The sequence below is a fragment of the Oncorhynchus nerka genome, linkage group LG17, assembly GCF_034236695.1.
Source record: "Oncorhynchus nerka isolate Pitt River linkage group LG17, Oner_Uvic_2.0, whole genome shotgun sequence".
NCBI classification, from domain to species: domain Eukaryota; kingdom Metazoa; phylum Chordata; class Actinopteri; order Salmoniformes; family Salmonidae; genus Oncorhynchus; species Oncorhynchus nerka.
The window spans coordinates 42,917,941-42,940,660 of NC_088412.1; the positions used below are offsets into that span (position 1 = coordinate 42,917,941).

Genomic DNA, 22,720 nt, shown 5'->3' on the forward strand with positions numbered 1-22,720 from the left:
AATACACCCACTCTACACACACTTACAAATGGATTTTGCATTGTAGATATGTGTTAGTAGAGTAGTGGCCTGAGTGAACACATTTAATGTTTTGTGAAAAGTGTTATGAAATGTTATGTCATGTGATATTTTTAAGTGTATATAACTTCCTTAAATGTTACTTCTTATGGCTGCAGGGGCAGTATTGAGTAGCTTGGATGAAAACGTGCCCAGAGGTGCCCAGAGTAAACGGCCTGCTCATCAGTCCCAGTTGCTAATATATGCATATTATTATTAGTATTGGATAGAAAACACTCTGAAGTTTCTAAAACTGTTTGAATGATGTCTGTGAGTATAACAGAACTCATATGGCAGGCAAAACCCTGAGAAGAAATCCAAACAGGAAGTGAGAAATCTGTGGTTGGTCGATTTTCAACCCAGCCCCAGCCCCTTTCGACCCAGCCCCCAAATACTTTTTGAAGTTTTTGTCCGACGTTATGCTCGACCTGCACAAGCGTTTGGATTTGTATACTTACTAAGCTCTAACAAAAGTAGCTACTTGCACATAAATAATGGACATTATCGAACAAATCAAGCATTTATTGTGGAACTAGGATTCCTGGGAGTGCATTCTGATGAAGATCATCAAAGGTAAAGGAATATTTATAATGTTATGTTTCTGATTTCTGTTGACTCCAACATGGCGAATAAAATAAAAAATATTCTGAGCGCCGTCTCAGATTATTGCATGGTTTGCTTTTTCCGTAAAGTTTTTTTGAAATCTGACACAGTGGTTTCATTAAGGAGAGGTATATCTATAATTCCATGTGTATAACTTGTATTTTCATCAACATTTATGATGAGTATTTCTGTTAAATTGATGTGGCTATGCAAAATTACTGGATGTTTTTGGAACTAGTGAACGTAACGCGCCAATGTATACTCAGATTTTTTTTATATAAATATGAACTTTATCAAACAAAACATACATGTATTGTGTAACATGAAGTCCTATGAGTGTCATCTGATGAAGATCATCAAAGGTTAGCAATTCATTTTATCTCTATTTGTGCTTTTTGTGACTCCTCTCTTTGGCTGGAAAAATGGCTGTGTTTTTCTGTGAGTTGGTGGTGACCTAACATAATCGTTTGTGGTGCTTTCGCTGTAAAGCCTGTTTGAAATCGGACACTGTGGTGGGATTAACAACAAGATTACCTTTAAAACGGTATAAAATGTTTGAGTAATTTTAATTATGAGATTTCTGTTGTTTTGAATTTGACGCCCTGCACATTCACTGGCTGTTGTCATATCGATCCCGTTAATTTTAACGGGATTGCAGCCATAATAAGTTGTTTAAATAACTGCCTTGGCAGCAGCTAATGGGGATCTTTAATAAATACAAATACCAATACAATTTTTTTTTCAGTTGTGCGGATGATTCTACGATGTTTCGTTTAGGGTGTTAAAAAACATTCACCTGATGTTACAAGAACATTCCCAGAACACATTTTGGCGGTTCTTTAACAGGTCCCAGAACGTGTCTTTAGGATATGTCAACATTGTTGGGATATGACAAGAGATAGGTTCCCACAACACTAAAACTGTCCAGTTGTGCTGACATTCAGATAACGCTTGTATCAGGTTGCACAAAACATTCCTTTGATGTTGCAAGAATGTTGACAGAACAGCCTTACTGAGTTTTTCGTTTTTTTTTTAAATGTTCCCATATCATGTAATTTGGTTGTGGGAACAGTGTGGGTATATTACAAGAGATAGGTTCACGAAACACAAAATATGCTCAGTTGTGGTGATCTTCATAAAATGTTTAAGTTATGTTGCACAGGACATTCCTATAATGCTGTAAGAATGTTGACATAACACCTGGTCCAGGTTCTTTAAAGGTTAAGGTTAATTAAGTTATGGGAGTTGTCTGGGATGTTGCAAGAATATTATTGTGACATTCACATCATTGCACAGAACATTCCCACAATGTTGCACAATTTCCAAAAAAGTCAGTTTTTATGATGTTCATAGCATATTTGATTGATGGTCACGCAATATACATTTTACATTGTCTTGGAGGTCCTCAGAACATTGCAAGAACATACGTTTTACCAAATATTACGACAACATTCTCAGCATGCACATTTGTAGCTCCCTAAAGCATAGCAAGGCAGGTTGGAATACATCCCTATTATGTTTCTCTCCAGATTTAATGGCAATTCACCTTCATAGGACATTTGAACAGCATTTAATCACACAAGCACAACCAATTTTTTTTTTACACAGATGTTGACAATCTGCACATTATTTAATTTTAATTTTGTCATCTTCATGTTTTTTCTGCATGATAAAATCAATTTGTGAACTACTACTCCCCCATTTTTGGGTGGTCTGGTAAAAGGCCAGGGGAAAGGCAGCCTTGCTATGTGCACTACCATTCAAAAGTTTGGGGTCACTTAGAAATGTCCTTGTTTTTTAAAGAAAAGCTATTTATTTTTCCATTAAAATAACATCAAATTGATCAGAAATACAGTGTAGACATTGTTAATGTTGTAAATTACTATTGTACCGGGAAATGTCTGATTTTTTCTGGAATGTCTACATAGGCGTACAGAGGCCCAGAGGACCATGAAATAATGTGCAGTTTGTCAACAAATGAATGGTAAAACTTGTGTTTGTATGATTAAATGCTTTTCAGTATCATATGAATCAAATTAAAATGCCATGTGTATCTTTCACACCTTGTAGTGGGACTTCAATACAGTCTACAATACAGTTTCCTCCGACACATTGGTGCGGCTGGCTTCCGGGTTGGATGCGCGCTGTGTTAAGAAGCAGTGCGGCTTGGTTGGGTTGTGTATCAGAGGATGCATGACTTTCAACCTTCGTCTCTCCCGAGCCTGTACGGAAGTTGTAGCGATGAGACAAGATAGTAGCTACTAAAACAATTGGATACCACGAAATTGGGGAGAAAAAGGGGTAAAATTCAGCACAAAAAAGAGAATATTTAAATTAAAAAACATAAAACAATATATTGTTGTCAAAACCATTATCTGATAAAACCTTAACTATAATCTTAGCTAATGTTCTGGGAATGTTCCCGGTTTGCTGGGGGGAGTCTATGCAAACATTGAGATGTGTTTAAACAGTCATGGAAGAATTTCTCATTCCTCTTATGCTTTGTGTGTTGATGCAAGCACTGCAGGGGGATTCCATTATGATATTGTGTATGAGTGTGTGCTAAGAGTGTGGGATAAGATACAGTGTGTGTAAATAGGAAAGTGGAGACCAGATAAAGAGAAAGAAGAAGAGGACGGAGGGGGAGCAGGGTCATACAGTACATCAACAAAGGCTACGTTTCACATTCATGTTGCATGCAATAATGTATTGCATGTTTCTCTGTGTTAACATTTCACACATGTACAGTACATAGCTGTGTCCTACCTTCGTAGGGGAGATGTGTGCATGGGAGACGTATCCGTGAACGTTCTCTATTCGGGACAGTTTCTTCTCTGCTACCTGGGCCAGCTCTGGCAGTCCCTCTCCCCTGCCCTCCGTGCCCTCTCTCTCTCCCCTGTTGTGGTGGTGCCTGTCCAGGGTTCCATGGTGGCTGCGGAGGGTCCCGTGGTGGCTACCCGGCAGCTCCCTCTCACTGCCCTCCAAGCCAGGGTAGGGGTGCTGAGGACAGGCCTGGGACTGACCATGGTCCTGCTGGGGGGTTGAACTATCTTCATCCTGAATCCTGTACTTCTGCAGAGTGGTAGATGAAGGGGGGAGAGAGAGGGGGAAGACAGAGAGAAGAGGGCAAGAGATGGGATAGTGAGAGGAAAGGAAGAGATAAAAAGGGAGTGAGAGGCAAAGATAAAATAGAGAAGTGAAGGGGAAAGAGGGGAGAGGGACAGGTTTCTGTTAGTTTTCAGGTCACAGTGGAAGAGGACTAAGCACTTCTAAATGGGCTTAATGTCACTCAGCTAGAACTGTATGAAGATCAAACAGACTTTGTTCCATCACGCTGAGCATACACGCTGTGTGAGGTGTGTGTGTGTCTCTCTCTCTCTGTGTGTGTGTGTGTGTGTGTGTGTGTGTGTGTGTGTGTGTGTGTGTGTGTGTGTGTGTGTGTGTGTGTGTGTTTTTTTTATCTGTAGGGCAGCCCAGGTGTAGGACCAGTGTGGCGCTAATAGCTTTAGGAGTGTTTCCCATTGTTCCATGATGATATAGCCATAACAAATAATAATAAAATAATGTTGCTGAGAAAATACACAGCATGATCACATCTAAAACCCTTCCCTTTCACTTTGACCACTGCCTCTCACTGGGACAGCACATAGCCACCCAATCAACCAACACAGCACCGCTACAGGACTACCAGACAGGTAGTGGGATTTATTCAGACCATGGAAAAAACACCAGTTATTTGGACTCTCTGGGCAATCAGTGACCAGTGATTGGCCAATGAATTAACTACCAGGGAGAAATGGAAATCAGCAGTATTGCGATTTTTAACCCTTTACACTCTTGAGAATTGGCATATGTGAACAGGGTCAAATTGAAATGCTTCAAACAGAAGAAATATGAGAAGCATAGGCATAACCATGGTGGCAATTGAAAGGGAGCACTTTGGAGATTATGGGGAAATTATCAGAACAAAAGGTGAGGACGCAACAGTTCATCATCCAAATCATCCAAACATTATTTTCGCAGCATTTGTCAATAAGGGGTCTAAACTGGTGTCTCCAGGTGGTCACACATCTCTCCAAAGTATGCACAGTTACAAAATATTTTCAATGCACTTTCAGGACTCAAGAAAATAACCTTCAACTATAAGGTGCTTGTTTTTAGCAAGCACATTCCAGGAACAATAGCAAAATCAGCAATTGCTAGGGATGGGCACGGTTATTCTAATATTTGAATATCTGAACGGACGTTAGTTTACGAATACTTGAGATAGTATTCATTTGAGAATTTTTTTTTTTTTTTACAATGAAAAGGCTTTGTCTCAATTAAATACAATTATCAACAGTAACAGTCAGTAAACAGTAAAAAGAAAGAAAAACCCTTGAATGAATGAGTAGTGTCCAAACTGACACCTACTCATTCAAGGGTTTTTCTTTATTTTTACTATTTTCTACATTGTAGATTAATAGCGAAGACATTAAAACGATGAAATAACACATATGGAATCATGTAGTAACCCATTTTTCTTTTAATCAAAACATATTTGATATTTGATGTTCTTCAACGTAGCCACCCTTTGCAAACTCTTGGCATGGCAAGATGGACTACAATTACGGAATTAAGTTAGCTAAATGAAAAGGAGTAGGCTACAACGAGCAACCGACAGGTAGGCTGTTGTTTAATCTGAATGGAGTTGTTGTAGACAAGGATGGGGAGCGCAGCAAAATACCCTCAGCTAGTCTTGGTAACTGGCTATCTTAACTAGCATGTTTAAATAGATTTGATGCAGTAAAGATAGGCACTGTCAGATGGGATGATATACTATATACACACAAAAGTATTGTATGTTAACCCTCCTTCAAATGAGTGGATTTGGCTATTTGAGCCACACCTGTTGCTGACAGGTGTATAAAATTGAGCCTAAAGCCATACAATCTCCATAGACAAACATTGTCAGCAGAATGGCCTTACTGAAGAGCTCAGTGTCTTTCAACGTGGCACCGTCATAGAATGGCAACAAGTAGAATTTCCAACAAGTCAGTTCGTCACACGGAACGAGACTGCTGAGTGCTGAAGTGCATAGAGCGTGAAAATTGTATTTTCTTCATTTGCAAAACTCACTACCGAGTTCCAAACTGACTCTGGAAGCAACGTCAGCACAAGAACTGTTCGTTGGAAGCTTCATGAAATGGGTTTCCATGGCCGAGCAGCTGCACACAAACCTAAAATCACCATGCTAAATGCCAAGTGTCGGCTGGAGTGGTGTAAAGCTCACCGCCATTGGACTCTGGAGCAGTGGAAACAGTGGAAGCAGTGGAAAGGCCCCTTAGTTCCAAGTGAAGGGAAATCTTAATGCTACAACATACAATGACATTCTAGACGATTCTCTGCTTCCAACTTGTAGTAACAGTTTGGGGAAGGCCCGTTCCTGTTTCAGCATGACAATGCCAGTGTGCACAAAGTGAGGTCCATAGAGAAATGGTTTGTCGAGATCTGTGTGGAATAATTTGACTGGCTTGAACAGAGCCCTGACCTCAACCCCGTTGAACACCTTTGGGATGAATTGGAATGCCGACTGCAATCCAGGCCTAATCGCCCAACATCAGTTCCCGACCTCACCAGTGCTCTGGTGGCTGAATGAAAGCAAGCCCACACAGCAATGTTCCAACATCTAGTGGAAAGTATTTCCAGAAGAGTGGAGCCTGTTATAGCAAAAAACGGGGGACCAACTCGAAATGAAAGCCCATGATTTCTGAATGAGATGTTCGATAAGCAGGTGTACACATACTTTTGGTCATGTAGTGGAGATAACCTGTTGCATTTACAAGTTTGTAGCGGAAGTCAGTGGCTACTTTTTCTCTCTCTCCCTCCGGTGTCACACACACCACTGCCCCCTGCCCATCCCCCACCATTCTGGAGCGCACACCGTCTCTCTCGAGTTGCGCAGGCTGCGCATCAAACAAGTGTCCAAGTATAAACAAAGTTACAAAAAACACGCTATCAACTATCCGGATATCCCAAAACATCTTAGGAAATGATATAAAATAGTGAAATTATTTAAAATTCCCCTACATACACACTCAAACACACTCTTAATGCAGTCCGTTTACGGCTGCGGTGTCAACTCAGCTGCCAGCCTCAGGAAGTATGTGCCATCCCATCCCTCTCCTCTAGCCATACTGCAATTTATCCACTCTGTCTGACCTTTAACCAACTGACCCCTCAGAAGGCTACTCTGGCTTCATGGGGTCAATAGAAGGCACTCTAACCAAAGACTACACCATTTGTGCTTAGATGGACAACAGACATGCAATTTACTATGCAGATTAGCTATGCCAGCTAATAAGAAACAACCCAATCAGAACCATTTTGGCTGGCTCCCATTTGATTGTGAGAACATTCAAAATGCAACGGGAACATGGCCATCCAAAACATTTAAAAATACACTTATGTAGCATGCCATTAAGGAAAAGCGTATACAAATGGTAGAGGATGTAAGTAGAAGTATTGTATTTGCTTCCTGGGTCAACCCATTCCAGTTTCCTCTTCTCCCCTCCTCCCAGCCCTGTCAATCATCTAAAAATAAGACTCAGTGAGCTCACAGTACTAATCCGGTTTAGAGCAGAGGGCACAAACAGCAGTAATATGCCCTGGTATATTCACACACCCCACAAAGATACAGTACATTAGTTCTGGGATGTGTACTACTGCTAAATTACTTGATGTTCGAATGGGAATGTGTATGCTCAGTTGAGCTGTTTACATTCTGCTTCATCATTATCACAAGCAGACTGGTGCTCCTGATACTGTAGCTTTGTGAGATAATGTTCATTCCATTTTTAGAGCAGAGGCATTCAAAGTTGGAGTCGCTGGCAATTGCAGTGGGTTCTGCACATAAAAAAAGTATCATAAAAAAAACATTGAAAAATAAAATGCTATTGAGTAAATGTATTCATTGGTTCTCTTCATTTTGAATAGAGAGATGAAAATGTAATTAATTGAAGGTTATTTGTTGATGTAAAAATGTGTGGTTGTGTGGAAGAGATATGGGGTGGTGTGTCCCTGCTGAAAAAGTGGAAATACCACTGTGTTAGACTGTACATCTGTGTTTGAAAGAGTGTGTGCATAACCTAGCTGAAAAAAAAATGTAATTTTTGGATTTGTTTGGATTTGAAAATTCAACCGTTGTAATGTAAAGGGGTGGGGCTCAGGGGCTGTGTGTTGCTGTGGGTGTTTGAGTGAGAATGACAGCGGAGAGCCAAACAGTAAAAGCACAGCCCCCTTCATTATCAATGCATTGTGCCGACTCATTGCAGACTGAAGTCAGGAGCTGAGCCAGAAGCTGAGCATTACATGTTAGCCAGATTAAAGCCTTCCGCATGCTTCAGTCTGGCTGGCACCTAGCCCGAACCGATCGAGTGTGCTCACATACTTCCTTAAAATATCTTCACTTGAAAAATGAGACAAAATAGTGCTGTTTGTCCATCGTCAGACGTCGTAGCTGGTATACACTTCCTCAAAATAGTCCAAATTAGTCAAAGATAACTTAAGAAATCTGTCATAAATGTTTGATTTTTTTGCAGAGGAGATCTTAGTCGCGCAATTTTACATCAGTATTACTCAAGTGAAAAATATGCATGAAAACGATCTCTCGTTGAATGACAATAAACACTTAATTGAAGAATTCCTACAGTTGACCAATCACCGACAAATGGGCAAAGACTCCAGCTACCGAACTTTGACTTGCTTCAAGAAAAAAAAATGTGCACGAACAGCCGAAAAAACTCTCTGCCGAAGACCGATGGGAAGCATGCGGATGGATGCCTTAAGGATTAGATGAGAGAGAATGGAATGGGAAGTTCTCACGCTTCTATTCATCAGGGGTGCTGGAGTTGATTTATTAAACTATCACACTGCCTGGCATAGGCGTAAACATGCATTCTCATGACTGAATTAATTAATTAATTGATGAATTGCAAACAATGATGTACACGAACCCTGGCTTGCTGATGCTATGTATTTGCCAATGAGAGGCTTTGAAGCCACTGGTCGGACGTATTGGCACTCCTCAGAAGGAGCAGTCCTCCATAGGAATTAATGGAATTATACAGTACTTCAATTAAATCAAAATTACATGTATTTAAACATTTTGTTGTTGAAGTGGGGACAGTAACGTTCGAACTTTAAAAAAAACTATACTTTAAAGAAAATCTTTTTCTATATACATATATAGCATTAGTGCAAAGCATGCTAGTAGATACCATAGACTTCCAGTCATTGCGCGACGGCTAATTAGCATTGGCTTGCGAAACTACCTATAACTTCCTTCATACTGAATGCAGACATAAAAATGGTATCCATGAGTTCATTGACTCTATGGAATTAGATAAAGGGCTTAATTGCCAAAATCCCAAAGTATCCATTTAATAAATACATTTCTATAGCATACAAAATAATTCTTTACAATGGTGGGAGAATCCCAAGATGGAGGCATGGGGGTTTAAAAACAGCACCCCCTGTTAGTCATCTAGTGTATTAATATAAAACATTGGTCGCAAACTACGCTCACTTATCAACTAGGCCTAATGAATATGTGCTCGAAGGACAAGAGAGAAAAGAGGGACTTCATTGACAAGGCACTCAAACAAACCTGAAGAGTCGTTCAAAAATATATATACTGAACCAAAATATAAACTTAACATGTAAAGTGTTAGTCCCATGTTTCATGAGATGAAATAAAAGATCCTAGAGATGTTCCATATGCATCAAAAGCTTATTTATCTCAAATGTTGTGCGCAAATTTGCTTGAATCCCTGTTAACTTGTTGAGTGTAGGGGGCAGTATTTTGATGTTTTGATGAAAATCGTACCCAAATGAAACTGCCTATTTCTCAGGCCATAATCTAGAATATGCATATAATTGTCAGATTAGGATAGAAAACACTCTAAAGTTTCCAAAACTGTCAAAATATTGTCTGTGAGTATAACAGAACTGATATTGCAGGCAAAAACCTGAGGAAAATCCAACCAGGAAGTGCTATTTTTCCTGAAAGCTCTCTGTTCCATTGCATGTTTTCCCTACATTTAAAGGGATATCAACCAGATTCCTTTTCCTATGGCTTCCTCATGGTGTGAAGTCTTTAGACATAGTTTCAGGCTTTTATTCTGAAAAATGAGCGAGAAAGATCACATCGCGTCATTGGATGGCTGGGTGCCAGCAGCGTTTTGCATGCGCCAACAGAGTGGAGCAGACATTTTCTCTCTCTCTCCTATTGAAGAAGCTACAGTCCGGTTGAAATATTATCGATTATATATTGTAAAAACAACCTGAGGATTGATTATAAAAAACATTTGACATGTTTCTACAAATTTTCCGGATACTATTTGTAATTTTTGTCTGCCCCGTCGTGACCGCTCAAGCTGTGGATTTCTGAACATAACGCGCAAACCAAATGGACCAATTGGATATAAAATAATCTTTATGGAACTAAAGGAACATTTATTGTGTAACTGGGAGTCTCGTGAGTGCAAACATCCGAAGATCATCAAAGGTAAGCAATTCATTTTATTGCTTTTCTGAATTTCGTGACCAATCTACTTTGCTGCTAGCTGTTTGTAATGTTTTGTCTGCTGAGAGAGATGTCCTTACATAAACGTTTGGTATGCTTTTGCCGAAAAGCTATTTTGAAATCTGACATGCCCGGTGGATTAACAACAAGCTAAGCTGTGTTTTGCTATATTGCACTTGTGATTTCATGACAATTAAATATTTTTAGTAATTCAATTTGAATTTGGAGCTCTGCAATTCAGCGGATGTTGATGAAAATGATCCCGCTTAACGGGATGGGTGCGTCAAGATGTTAAATGAGCATTTATCATTTGCAAAGGTAATCCATCCACCTGACAGGTGTTGCATATCAAGAAGCTGATTAAACAATAATGATCATTAAAAAGGTGCACCTTGTGCTGGGGACAATAAAAGGACACTCAAAATTGTGCAGTTTTGTGTTAAGGGAATTGTTATCAATGATGACTAATTATGTATACATTTCAATCAGGACTGACTAATCCAAATACTATTATGTTACTATACATGTACTAATCAGAATACTAAATGTTACTGTATATGTATGAGTTTTCATTCTTGATCCCAGTAGTGAAAATAATGTGTGTGTGTGAACGTGGGCAAAAGTTAGAACAATGGCGGTCTGTTCCTTTGTACAAATTAATGAACAATCTCCAGACTGTCTAGCTTATCTACACTGACTGACCTTGGCTCTAGGCGAGGAGGGAAGGCTTGAGAACTATAGGGCCTTTCTACCAGTGTCAAGAAGAGACGGAACATTTAGAAAACACTGACGTCATTTTCAGTTTATAACCTGAGGTAAAATGTGTATGAACTCAGTACTCTCTTGAATAAAGACTGTTACTTGACTTTAAGACCGGGACTCTGTCCATTCCTATAAAATAAGGGTCATACAAATCCTTATGAATTGACAGAGTGTTTAATTTTGATTGGGAATTAAAACAGAGGAATTAAATTCCTTCAACATTTTGTCACACAACACAATGCCACAGATGTCTTAAGTTGAGGGAGCATGCAATTGGCATGCTGACTGCAGGAATGTCGACCAGAGCTGTTGCCAGACAATTTAATGTTCATTTCTCTTCCATAAGTCTCCTCCAACATAATTTTAGAGAATTTAGGGAAGTCCACTCAGTTTCAACACCTCAGACCACTTGTATCCACGCCAGCCCAGGACCTCCACATCTGGCTTCTTCACCTGGTGGATTGTCTGAGACCAGCCACCTGGACAGTTGATGAAACTGGGTTTGCACAACCAAATAACTTTTGCACAAACTGTCAGAAACCGTCTCAGGGAAGCTCATCTGCATGCTCGTTGTCCTCACCAGGGTCTTGACCTGACTGCAGTTTGGTCAACTTTCCACTAGATGTTGGAACATTGCTGTGGGGACTTCCATTCAGCCATAAGAGCATTAGTGCGTTTGGGCACTGATGTTGGGCTATTAGACCTGGCTCGCAGTAGGCGTTCCAATTCATCCCAAAGGTGTTCGATGGGGTGAGGTCACCGATCTCGACAAACCATTTCTGTATGGACCTCGCTTTCTGCATGGGGCGATTGTCATGCTGAAACAGGAAAGGCCCTTCTCCAAACTATTGCCACAAAGTTGGGAGCGCAGAATCGTCTAGAATGTCATTTTTGTCAAATCAAATCAAAAGTTATTTGTCACATACAACACCATACAGTGAAATGCTTATTTACAAGCCCTTAACCAACAATGCTAAGAAGTTAAGAAGAAAAACGTGTTAAGTAAAAAATTGATGAGTTAAAACAAAATAAGAGGCTATATATTGGGGGTACCAGTACAGAGTCAATGTGCGAGGGCACCAGTTAGTCGAGGTAATCGAGGTAATATGTACATGTAGGTAGAGTTAAAGTGACCATGCATAGATAATAAACAGAGAGTAGCAACAGCATATAAGAGTGGTCTGGGTAGCCTTTTGATTAGCAGTTCAAAAGTCGTATGGGGTAGAAGCTGTTGAGAAGCCTAGACTACCGCTTGCCGTACGATAGCAGAGAGAACAGTCTATAACTAGGGCGGCTGGGGTCTTTGACAATTTTTAGGGCCTTCCTCTGACACCGCCTGGAATAGAGGTCCTGGATGGCGGGAAGCTTGTCCCTAGTGAGTGATGTACTGGGCCATATGCACTACCCTCTGTAGTGCCTTGCGGTTGGAGGCCGAGCAGTTGCCATACCAGGCAGTGAGACAACCCATCAGGATGCTCTCGATGGTGCAGCTGTAGAACCCTTTGCGGATCTGAGGACCCATGCCAAATCTTTTCAGTCTCCTGAGGTGGAATAGGCTTTGTCGTGCCCTCTTCACGACTCTTCACGACATGATAGTTTGTTGGTGGTGTGGACACCAAGGAACTTGAAGTTCTCAACCTGCTTCACTGCTGCCCCGTCGATGAGATTATCTCCTTTTCCACAATCATCTCCTTTGTCTTGATCATGTTGAGGGAGAGGTTGTTGTCCTGGCACCTCACAGCCAGGTCTCTGACCTCCTCCCTATAGGTCAGGGGTGGGCAATTCCAGTCCTCTGGGGCCCGATTGGTTTCACAGTTTTACCCCAACCCCAGCTAACACACACCTGACTCCAATAATCACCTGATCATTATCTTCAGTTTAGAATGCAATTTGATTAATCAGCTGTGTTTGCTATGGATGGAGAAAAGTGTGACACCAATCAGACCCCCGAGGACTGGAGTTGCACACCCCTGCTATAGTCTGTTTCATCATTGTTGGTGATCAGGCTGTTGTGTCATCGGCAACTGTGACTATGGTGGTCTGTTTGAAACATGTTGGTATTACAGACTCAGTTAGGGACAGTTTGAAAATATCAGTGAAGACACATGCCGGTTGGTCAGCGCATGCTCAGAGTACACATCCTGGTAATCCGTCTGGCCCTGCGGCCTTGTGAATGTTGACCTGTTTAAAGTTCTTACTCACATCGTCTACGGAGAGCGTGATCACACAGTCGTCCATAACTGCTGATGCTCTCATGCATGCTTCAGTTTTAAATGCCTCGAAGCGAGCATAGAAGTAGTTTATCTCGTCTGGTAGACTCGTGTCACTGAGCAGCTCGCGGCTGTGCCTCCCTTTGTAGTCTGTAATAGTTTGCCAGCCCTGCTACATCCGATGAGCGTCGGAGTCGGTGTAGTACGATTCAATCTTAGTCCTGTATTGACCCTTTGCCTGTTTAATGGTTCGTCAGAGGGCATAGCAGGATTTCTTATAAGCTACTTGGTTAGAGTCCCACTCCTTGAAAGCGGCAGCTCCCTTTAGCTCAGTACAGATGTTGTCTGTAATCCATGGCTTCTGGTTGGGGTACGTACGGTGACTGTGGGGATGACATCATCAATGCACTTATTGATGAAGCCAGTGAGTGATGTGATGTACTCCTCAATGTCATCGGATGATTCCCAGAACATATTCTAGTCTGTGCTAGCAAAAGAGTCCTGTAGCTTAGCATCTGCTTCATCTGACCACTTTCTTATTGACCTAGTCACTGGTGCTTCATGCTTTCGTTTTTCTTTGTAAGCAGGAATCAGGAATATAGAACTACTGTATGGTCAGATATGCCAAATGGAGGGCGAGGGAGAGCTTTGTACATGTCTCTGTGTGTGGAGTAAAAGTGGTCTAGAGTTGTTTTTCCTTCTGATTGCACATTTAACATGCTGGTAGAAATTATGTCAAACAGATTTGAGTTTCCCTGCATTAAAGTCCCCGACCACTAGGAGCGCCAACCTCTGGATGAGTATTTTCCTGTTTGCTTATGGCCATATGAAGCTCATTGAGTGCGGTCTTAGTGCCAGCATCCATTTGTGGTAATATGTCGACAGTTACGAAAAATAAAGATGAAAACTCTTGGTAAATAGTGTGATCTACAGCTTATCATGAGATACTCTATCTCAGGCGAGCAAAACCCCTTGTCTCTTGGCTTCCGTAATGAGCCTCACATCAGATGCTGCTAATCATCTCATTCTCTTATCTTCTCCTTCTCTATACATTTTCACTTTTCCTCCTCTCCTCTCACTCCTCTCTCCGGATTTCTCTCACTCACTCACTTGTTTTGTGTGCTGTACCTCGAGGACCGGGGAAACAAGCCATAAATATACCTATGTTTGAGTGGGAGGCTCAGGCTCTTATGTAAATTAGTGTCATGCAGTAGAGTGTAACGACTGGAGCAGACATGATGTGTGAGGTTTTGAGTCATTGTGCCAGGGCTGGTTTGGGCTGCCTGACTGGAGATTGAGAGAGAGGAGAGAGAGGCCTTCAGTACCCTTCTGGCTATGGGACGCCCCCCTCAGCTCTCTCTCTCTCATACACACACACATACACACGTGCAAACCCTGCCTATTTCTGCCCCCGCCTCTCACACACAGTCACATAGCCTGGCAAAACAAGCCCAGCTAGACTCACAAAGGACAGAATAGAAATGGTACGTCTGTTTGTAGCCTGCTCAGTTTGTATCATGGTTTGCTATAGCTACAACCTGAGAGCATCTGAGTGGGTGGTTAGCTGTTTGACAGGATGCCACATGGCAGGTTGTACCACTCTGCCATTGCACACGCATGCTGGGGGATCTGTACAGTACGGTAGGTAGGCCCATCAGATGGCAGCTACACTATACACTCCTTCAAATTCGGCTATTTCAGCCACATCCGTTGCTGACAGGTGTATAAAATCGAGCATACAGCCATGCAATCTTCATAGACAAACATTGGCAGTAGAATGGCCTCAAGCTCTTAAAGAAACATGAAACATGTATATATTGACTAATTAGGCATATTTGGGCAGACTGGGGTGGCAGGGTATCCTAGTGGTTAGAGCGTTGGACTAGTAACCGAAAGGTTGCAAGGTTATATCCCCGAGCTGACAAGGTACAAATCGTTCTGCCCCTGAACAGGCAGTTAACCCACTGTTTCTAGGCCGTCATTGAAAATAAGAATTTGTTCTTAACTGACTTGCCTAGTTAAATAAAGGTGAAAAAAAGAAGAAGAAAAAAGACTTGATACAACATTTTGAACAGAAATACAATGGTTCATTGGATCAGTCTAAAACGTTGCACATACACTGCTGTAACCTAGTGGCCAACATCTAAATTGTGCCTAGTCCTAAATCAGATAATTGCCTTTCTCTTGCATTTCAAAGATGATGGAACAAAAAAAGCAACAGTTGTTTTTTTCTTTGTATTATCTTAATGCATTATATTCTCCTACATTAATTTCACATTTCCACAAACTTCAAAGTGTTTCCTTTCAAATGGTATCAAGAATATGCATATCCTTGCTTCAGGTCCTGAGCTACAGGCAGTTAGATGTGGGTATGTCATTTTAGGCGAAAATTGAAAAAAAGTGGCCCTGATCCTTAAATGGCCCTGACCTCAATCCTATAGAAAATGTGTGGGCAGAACTGGAAAAGCGTGTGCGAGCAAGGAGGCCTACAAACCTGACTCAGTTACACCAGCTCTGTCAGGAGGAATGGGCCAATATTCAACCAACTTATTGTGGGAAGCTTGTGGAAGGCTAACTGAAACGTTTGACCCAAATTAAACCATTTAAAGCAGGGGTGTCAAACTCATTTCGCATCGTGGGCCACATACGGCCTAGGGAGATGTCAAGTGGGCCGGACCATTAAAATTATACCATACTCTGCTACACTGCTCCACGAAATTGAAAATGTATGGAGTTGTATGAACAGTAGAATTCCATCACACAACTTTTGTTTTGAAGCTGCTGACTAACATTAAAGTGCAAATTTTTTAAATCACCACAGTAAGGATTCATCTTCACAGAGCTGTATTCTTTCAATGCAAACAGTATCTAAGGCAGCATTTTAAAGGTGTTAGTCTAGTCTGGACTTGTATTTGTTCCTGAAACTTGGCATCTTTTGGCCTGTACAAGTGCATCAACACCAGGTGTCATGTCCTGACTAGCTGTCACTTTCAGAATGTCATTTAAGTGCTTGTTTGTGAGCCTTGAACGCATTTTTGTTTTATTGATATTCATCACTGAGAAAATTTGTTCACAAAGGTAGGTTGTCCCAAACATGCACAAAATTTTAGCAGCCAGGGCTGTTAATTTGGGGTACCCTGGTAGTAGATACTGATAAAATCTGTCCAGACCTACAGAGGCAAATTTGCCCTTCAAATCTGCATCACACTGCAAATCAATTATCTCTAGCTGAATTTCGACCGGCAGATCAGAAGCTTTAACTGTGAAAGGTGAGCGAAAAACTGAAAATTCTGTCTCAAGTTCACCAAATACCTGAAAACGTTTCTCAAACTCCCGCAGTAGTCCTGCAATTTTGTCTTTGTACCGTTTCATGTCCGCATCAGGTCTGGTCACACACACATCTCTCAGACAGGGGAAATGAGCAGGGTTGCCATTTGCCAGTTGCATCTCCCACAAAGTCAGCTTCAACTTAAATGCATGTATGTTGTCAGAAAACTGTGTGACAACTTTTTGCGGCCTTGCAACATTTTGTTCAGATTGTTCAAGTGTTCAGTAATATCAACCAAGAATGCAAGGTCCCGTAGCCATTCCTGAGATTGTAATTCCAACACCGGTTTTCCTTTTTCTCCATGCACTGTCCGATTTCCTCTCGTAGATCAAAGAAATGCCTCAGCACAGCGCCTCGGCTTAACCATCTCACTTCAGTGTGGTATGGCAGGCTGTGGGTAATGTTGCTGTCGCTGAGAAGTTTGTCAAACTGACGATGGTTCAGACCTCTGGACCGGATGAAATTTACAGTGCGAACAACCACCTCCATGACGTGGTCCATTTTCAGCGACTTGCAACACAATGCCTCCTGGTGCAAAATACAGTGAAATGTCCAGAAACGATCTCCTCCATTAAGGGCTTGTACTTTGTCTTTGAACTTTGTCGCGACACCTGCTTTCTTTCCGACCATGGATGGCGCGCCGTCTGTAGCCAGGCTGACAGCGGGACCAGTCCACTCCAACTCTGTCCAATGCAGCAACGACAGAGCCGAAAATGTCCTCGGCTGTTGTGGTGTCCATCATTGGCACCAACTCAAGAAACTCTTCAGTAACAGTCAATGTCTCATCAACTCCTCGAATAAATATGGCCAGTTGGGCCACGTCTGTGATGTCAGTGCTCGTCAATTGCCACGGAAAATGCAATAAATGACTTGACTCTCTGTTTCAATTGACTGTCTAAATCTGCCGATAGTTCCGAAATCCTCTCTGCTATAGTATTCCTCGTCAGGCTAATATTGGCAAAAGCTTGTCGCTTCTCGGGACATACAAGTTCAGCCGCCTTCATCATGCATCGTTTAACAAAGTCACCGTCGGAATACGGCTTCGATGCTAATGCTATTTCGCTAGCAATTAGGTAGCTGGCTTTTACCGCTGCTTCACTGACTTCTCGGCTCTGGATGAAAGTTGACTGCTGTTTCCTCAGACCCGCCAGCAATTCGTTAATCTTATCTCTTCTCAGTTGTCCTTGCAAGCCGTCATATTTTTCGCTGTGATGAGTCTCGTAGTGGCGTCGAATATTATATTCCTTCAATACCGAAACTTGTTGCAAACACACCAAGCACGAAGGTTTTCCGTGCATCTCTGTAAATAAATAGGACGTGGTCCATTTTTCTTTGAAAATTCTACACTCCTTATCTACTTTTCTCCGTTTGGATAACGACATTTTGGCTAATGAGGGTGTAGCGGAGAGGTAGAGACCAAGGTATTAACAACGTCGTAACAAGCAGCAGATGGCGCATTGATACCGTCTGCTGTTTTCAGTCTGTCTCAGTGAAGCGGCTTGTCTTCTACTCTGATGGAAAGAGTGCGCCCCTTAGCGGATAATCCATGAATTGCAGCGAATTAAAAATATTAATTCCATGTCTTTTATGCATTTTTTCCACTTTCAAATTATCCTGCGGGCCTGATCGAACCTCCTTGGGGGCCGGTTCCGGCCCGCGGGCCGTATGTTTGACACCCCTGATTTAAAGGCAATGCTACCACATACTAATTGAGTGTATGTCAAATTCTGACCCGCTGGGAATGTGATGAAATAAAAGCTGAAATAAATAATTCTCTATACTATTATTCTGACATTTCACATTCTTAAAATAAAGTGGTGATCCCAACTAGCGTATTTTTACTAGGATTAAATGTCAGGAATTTTGAAATACTGAGTTTAAGTGTATTTGGCTAAGGTGTATGTAGACTTCCGACTTCAACTGTACATGCATATGCACGTTCTGTACATACATGCGTATGCACACACGTACGCACGGACGCAGGCACACACAGCTTTTTTCTGCATACACCCCAGTTCAGTAAGTTGGTTTCAGTGAATGGCCTCAGTCTGTTTCCTGTAGAGCTATGGAGGAGTTGGTGGAACGTAAGAAATGGGCAATGGATCGAACTGTCTCGTCTCTCTGCGCTGTTATTCATCTCCAGCTCTGTTCGCTCTGAGCAGTAGCTCCCCTCCCAATCTCTCTACACACTGACAGCAATGAGATGGGAGGAGGAGGAAGAGGGAAGAGTAAACCTGCAGTCACTGAATAATTGTGATTTAGTTAGAAACCTCCAGCAGCAGACAGAGGACACCCAGACAGAAGAGTTTCGTCTCTCGGCTCATCTATTAATTAAGTTACTTGTCTTCAGCAATTCCATATTCAGGTTTCCTCTAAAAGCCAAACTCCCAACCTGAGCCTTCCCTTATACACCAACCCAGCCTGAGCCTTCCCATGTACATACGCCAACCCAGCAGCCAATTACGTACAGAGCATTACATGAACATGTACTCTGGTCTGCACTACACTGCCTTGCTCAGCTCTACCCTACCAGTTAGATTTCAGAGACCAAGACTAACACTGAATTGATCCTACCCACACAGCTCTGGTAATCACTCTGCCATGGGAGGTCCTTTCTTCACTGAAACAGTTGGGAAACAAAGAGTTAGACTCACATAAATAAAACCACCAGTCCACTGTACTGGCCTGCCTTCCTACTAACACTTCTGAGAGATAATTTTCTCCAGTGTAGAGCTAGGCGAGTGTGTTAATTAAGGCATCCGCATGCTTCCCAGCAGAAACAGTTCAGAAGAGTTTGTGCATATATTATGACCACATTGTGATGTTTTTTGTTTGTTTTGGACTACAGTAAAGGGTTTTTTCGATAGTTCGATAGTTGAGACAAGCTGAAGTCAGTAGCAAAGGTCTGTGCCCCTCCGTCTGTGATTGGTCAATAGTAGGGATTCGTCAATAAAGTCTTCGTTGTCGTTCAACGAGAGACAACTCGTTTTCATGCAATTTTTTTCAATGACAAATACTGCACGAACAATCTTAGTTGGATGTAAAATTATGCAACTAAGATCTCCTTGGCAAAAAAGTCCAAATTAACATCTTGGCACACCCATCCCTTTAGCGGGATCATTTTAGTCAACATCTGCTGAATTGCAGAGCGCCAAATTCAAATTAAATGACAAAAAAAATAATAATAATCATGAAATCACAAGTGCAATATAGCAAAACACAGTTTAGCTTGTTGTTAATCCACCTGGCGTGTCAGATTTCAAAAAAGCTTTTCGGCAAAAGCATACCAAGCGTTTATGTAGACAAAACATTACAAACAGCTAGCAGCAAAGTAGATTGGTCACGAAAGTCAGAAAAGCAATAAAATGAATCGAATACCTATGATGATCTTCGGATGTTTGCACTCACGAGACTCTCAGTTACACAATAAATGTTCCTTTTGTTCCATGAAGATTATTTTTATATCCAAAATACTTCCATTTGGTTGGCGCGTTATGTTCAGAAATCCACAGGCTCGAGCGGTCACGACGGGGCAGACGAAAATTCCAAATAGTATCCGTAAAGTTCGTAGAAACATGTCAAACGTTTTTAATAATCAATCAATTCAATAGGAGAGAGAGAGAGAGAGAAAATGTCTGCTCCAAGCAAAACTCTGCTGGCACCCAACCATCCACTGACGCGATGTGATCGTTCTCGCTAATTTTTCAGAATAAAAGCCTGAAACTGTGTCTAAAGACTGTTCATACCATGTGGAAGCCATAGGGAAAGGAATCTGGTTGATATCCCTTTAAATAGAGGGAAGGCATGCAATGGAACAGGGAGATTCGTTTCTCTTAGGCACTTCCTGGTTGGATTTTCCTCAGGTTTTTGCCTGCAAATATCAGTTCTGTTATACTCACAGACAATATTTTGACAGTTTGGGAAACTTTAGAGAGTTTTCTATCCTAATCTGACAATTATATGCATATTCTAGATTCTGTACCTGAGAAATAGGCAGTTTCATTTGGGTATGTGTTTCATCCAAACATCAAAATACTGCCCCCTACACTCAACAGGTTAATGACCGATTTCTTGAGTTATCTTTGATTATTTCTGACTATTTTAAGGAAGTGTATATTGGCAACAGCATCTCAAAATGGACAAACAGTACCACTGCTGCTTTTTCTCATTTCTCAAGCAAAGGTCTTTTAAGGGAGTATGTGAGCACACTCGTTTGGTTCGCCTAGCCAAGTTCAGCTAGGCGCCAGCCAAACTGAACCATGCTGATGCCTTTAGCCAGAGTGCTTTAGCTGGAGTGTTATGACATAAGACAGTGAGAGGGGTGAGGAGGAGGGATGGGGGAGGCAGGGAACCCCCCAGAGGAGAGGAACAGAGCGAGAGGTTGTTGCGTAATCAGCTGAAGTAGCTGTTTGGTTTACTGTGTGAGTTTTCTAAAGCGGATGACAACACACGGAGGACACACACACAAAAGCACAAACATGTACAGAAATAGGAGACAGACAGAACGATAGGAAGGCAGCAAAACATATAAGATGGAGAATAATTGTTTTGGATGATTTTAAGAGGCGCTACTGACGGCATGGTAGCATGCTTTATGTGCATCAATATTATGACATGTTAATTATGATGCAGCAAGCATCCTACAGTACATGCGTACTTGGTTTGGCGAGGACATTGCGAGTGATACATTCTCTGTGTCTGCTTGACTTGATGCAGCAGACTCAAAAACAGCTAATCACACACACACACACACACACAGAGGCTGTCATATGTCAGTGTGTCAGGATTCAGCTTCAGTCTAGCGTGGCCAGAAAAACATGACTAAACTCCAACCAGATTAACAATGTGAGCTTCTTAAAGTGAGCACATCACTAGTGTGTGCGTGTGTGAAGGCACAGAAAGGAAATACAAACATTATTTATGCTTGATGTGATCTTAAAAGCTATGAGGGTCTTAACACACACACACACACATACATGCACACACAGACACACACACACACACACACACACGGTGATTCCTTCTGCTCACAGACTGAGCAGCCTAACGAGAGTTGTTGGAGCATGTGCGTCAGCTCTGTTTGGGTTAACACAGCTCTGTTTGGGTCAACTCTTCCTCCATTTCTCTTTCTCCCTCTGTCACACAATCTTTTTCTCCCTCTCTCTCTTTCCCTTTCTCTCGTTCCTTTTATCTCTTTCTCTCTTCTCTTTTACACACATGGCAAATATTACACACAGATTGCATCTGGCTGACTATTACAGTACATTACACAGAGACTCCCTCTTACTCACACACACATTTAAACAAATACTGACCACCATTCATCCATGTTTCCCTACATTACTGAGAGTATTCAGACAGTGTGTGTGTGTGTGTGTGTGTGTGTGTGTGTGTGTGTGTGTGTGTGTGTGTGTGTGTGTGTGTGTGTGTGTGTGTGTGTGTGTGTGTGTGTGTGTGTGTGTGTGTGTGTGTGTGTGTGTGTCTCCTACCTTGCATCCGAACATAAGCGAGATGGTGCTGTTGGTGCATGCTACTTTACAGTGGCACAACATTGGTGTAAAACAATCCGAGTGCTTGATGCTGGGTGTCATAGTGTTGTCAGTGCCTGGGCACCTCCATCATGGTTTCTCTCTCTCTATCTCTCTCTCTATCTCTCTCTCTCTCTCTGCACACCCCCACCCCCCACCCCCACCCTCCCCACCCCCGAGCCAGGAACCCTCTGTACAACTGTCAGTCTGTCACTCTTTCGGTCTGTCAGTCCTGGCTCTTCCTGCCTCCAGCCTGCTCCCCCTGTCTCTTCTTCATCACAACCACCATCCTCCTAATCCTTGTAGGCAGTCAAAGGTAGAGGCAGTCTCTCGTTCTCTCCCTCCCTCCGTCAGTCTCTGTCCTTCCGTCTCCCCCGTCTCTCTCCTTACTTAGTACACAGCACAGCAGTCCCAGTTCTCTCTCTGTGAGCCCAGCTCACAGCTCAGCTATCAAAGGCTGTGTCTGTGCCTCTCACTCTACTTCTCTCTCATTCCCTCGCTCTCTGCTCGGCTGACTCGTGCTTTGCGTTGAGGCAGTCAGATCAATGAGCTCAGAGAGAGAGAGAGAGGGAAGAACCATGGTGGCGGAGAGAGGGAGAGCGAAAGAGAGCCCTGGGCCGGGGGGATGGATGTGGAAGGAGGTGCGGGGGACCGTGTGTGTTCTCGC

The 22,720-nt window shown here is 42.2% G+C and overlaps 1 protein-coding gene across 1 annotated transcript in view; it reads right to left on the minus strand.

The window, feature by feature from the left end:
- Positions 1 to 22,175, minus strand: part of LOC115145287 (discs large homolog 1-like protein) — a 205,166-nt gene extending 182,991 nt beyond the window's left edge. Inside the window, exons 1-2 of the mRNA XM_029686743.2 lie at positions 22,015 to 22,175; positions 3,427 to 3,732 (exon numbers count right to left, since the gene is read on the minus strand). Coding sequence (XP_029542603.2) covers positions 3,427 to 3,732; positions 22,015 to 22,116 — 408 coding nt within the window. The 5' untranslated portion in view covers positions 22,117 to 22,175. The remainder of the gene's footprint in view (positions 1 to 3,426; positions 3,733 to 22,014) is intronic.
- Between the last annotated feature and the right edge of the window lie 545 nt (positions 22,176 to 22,720).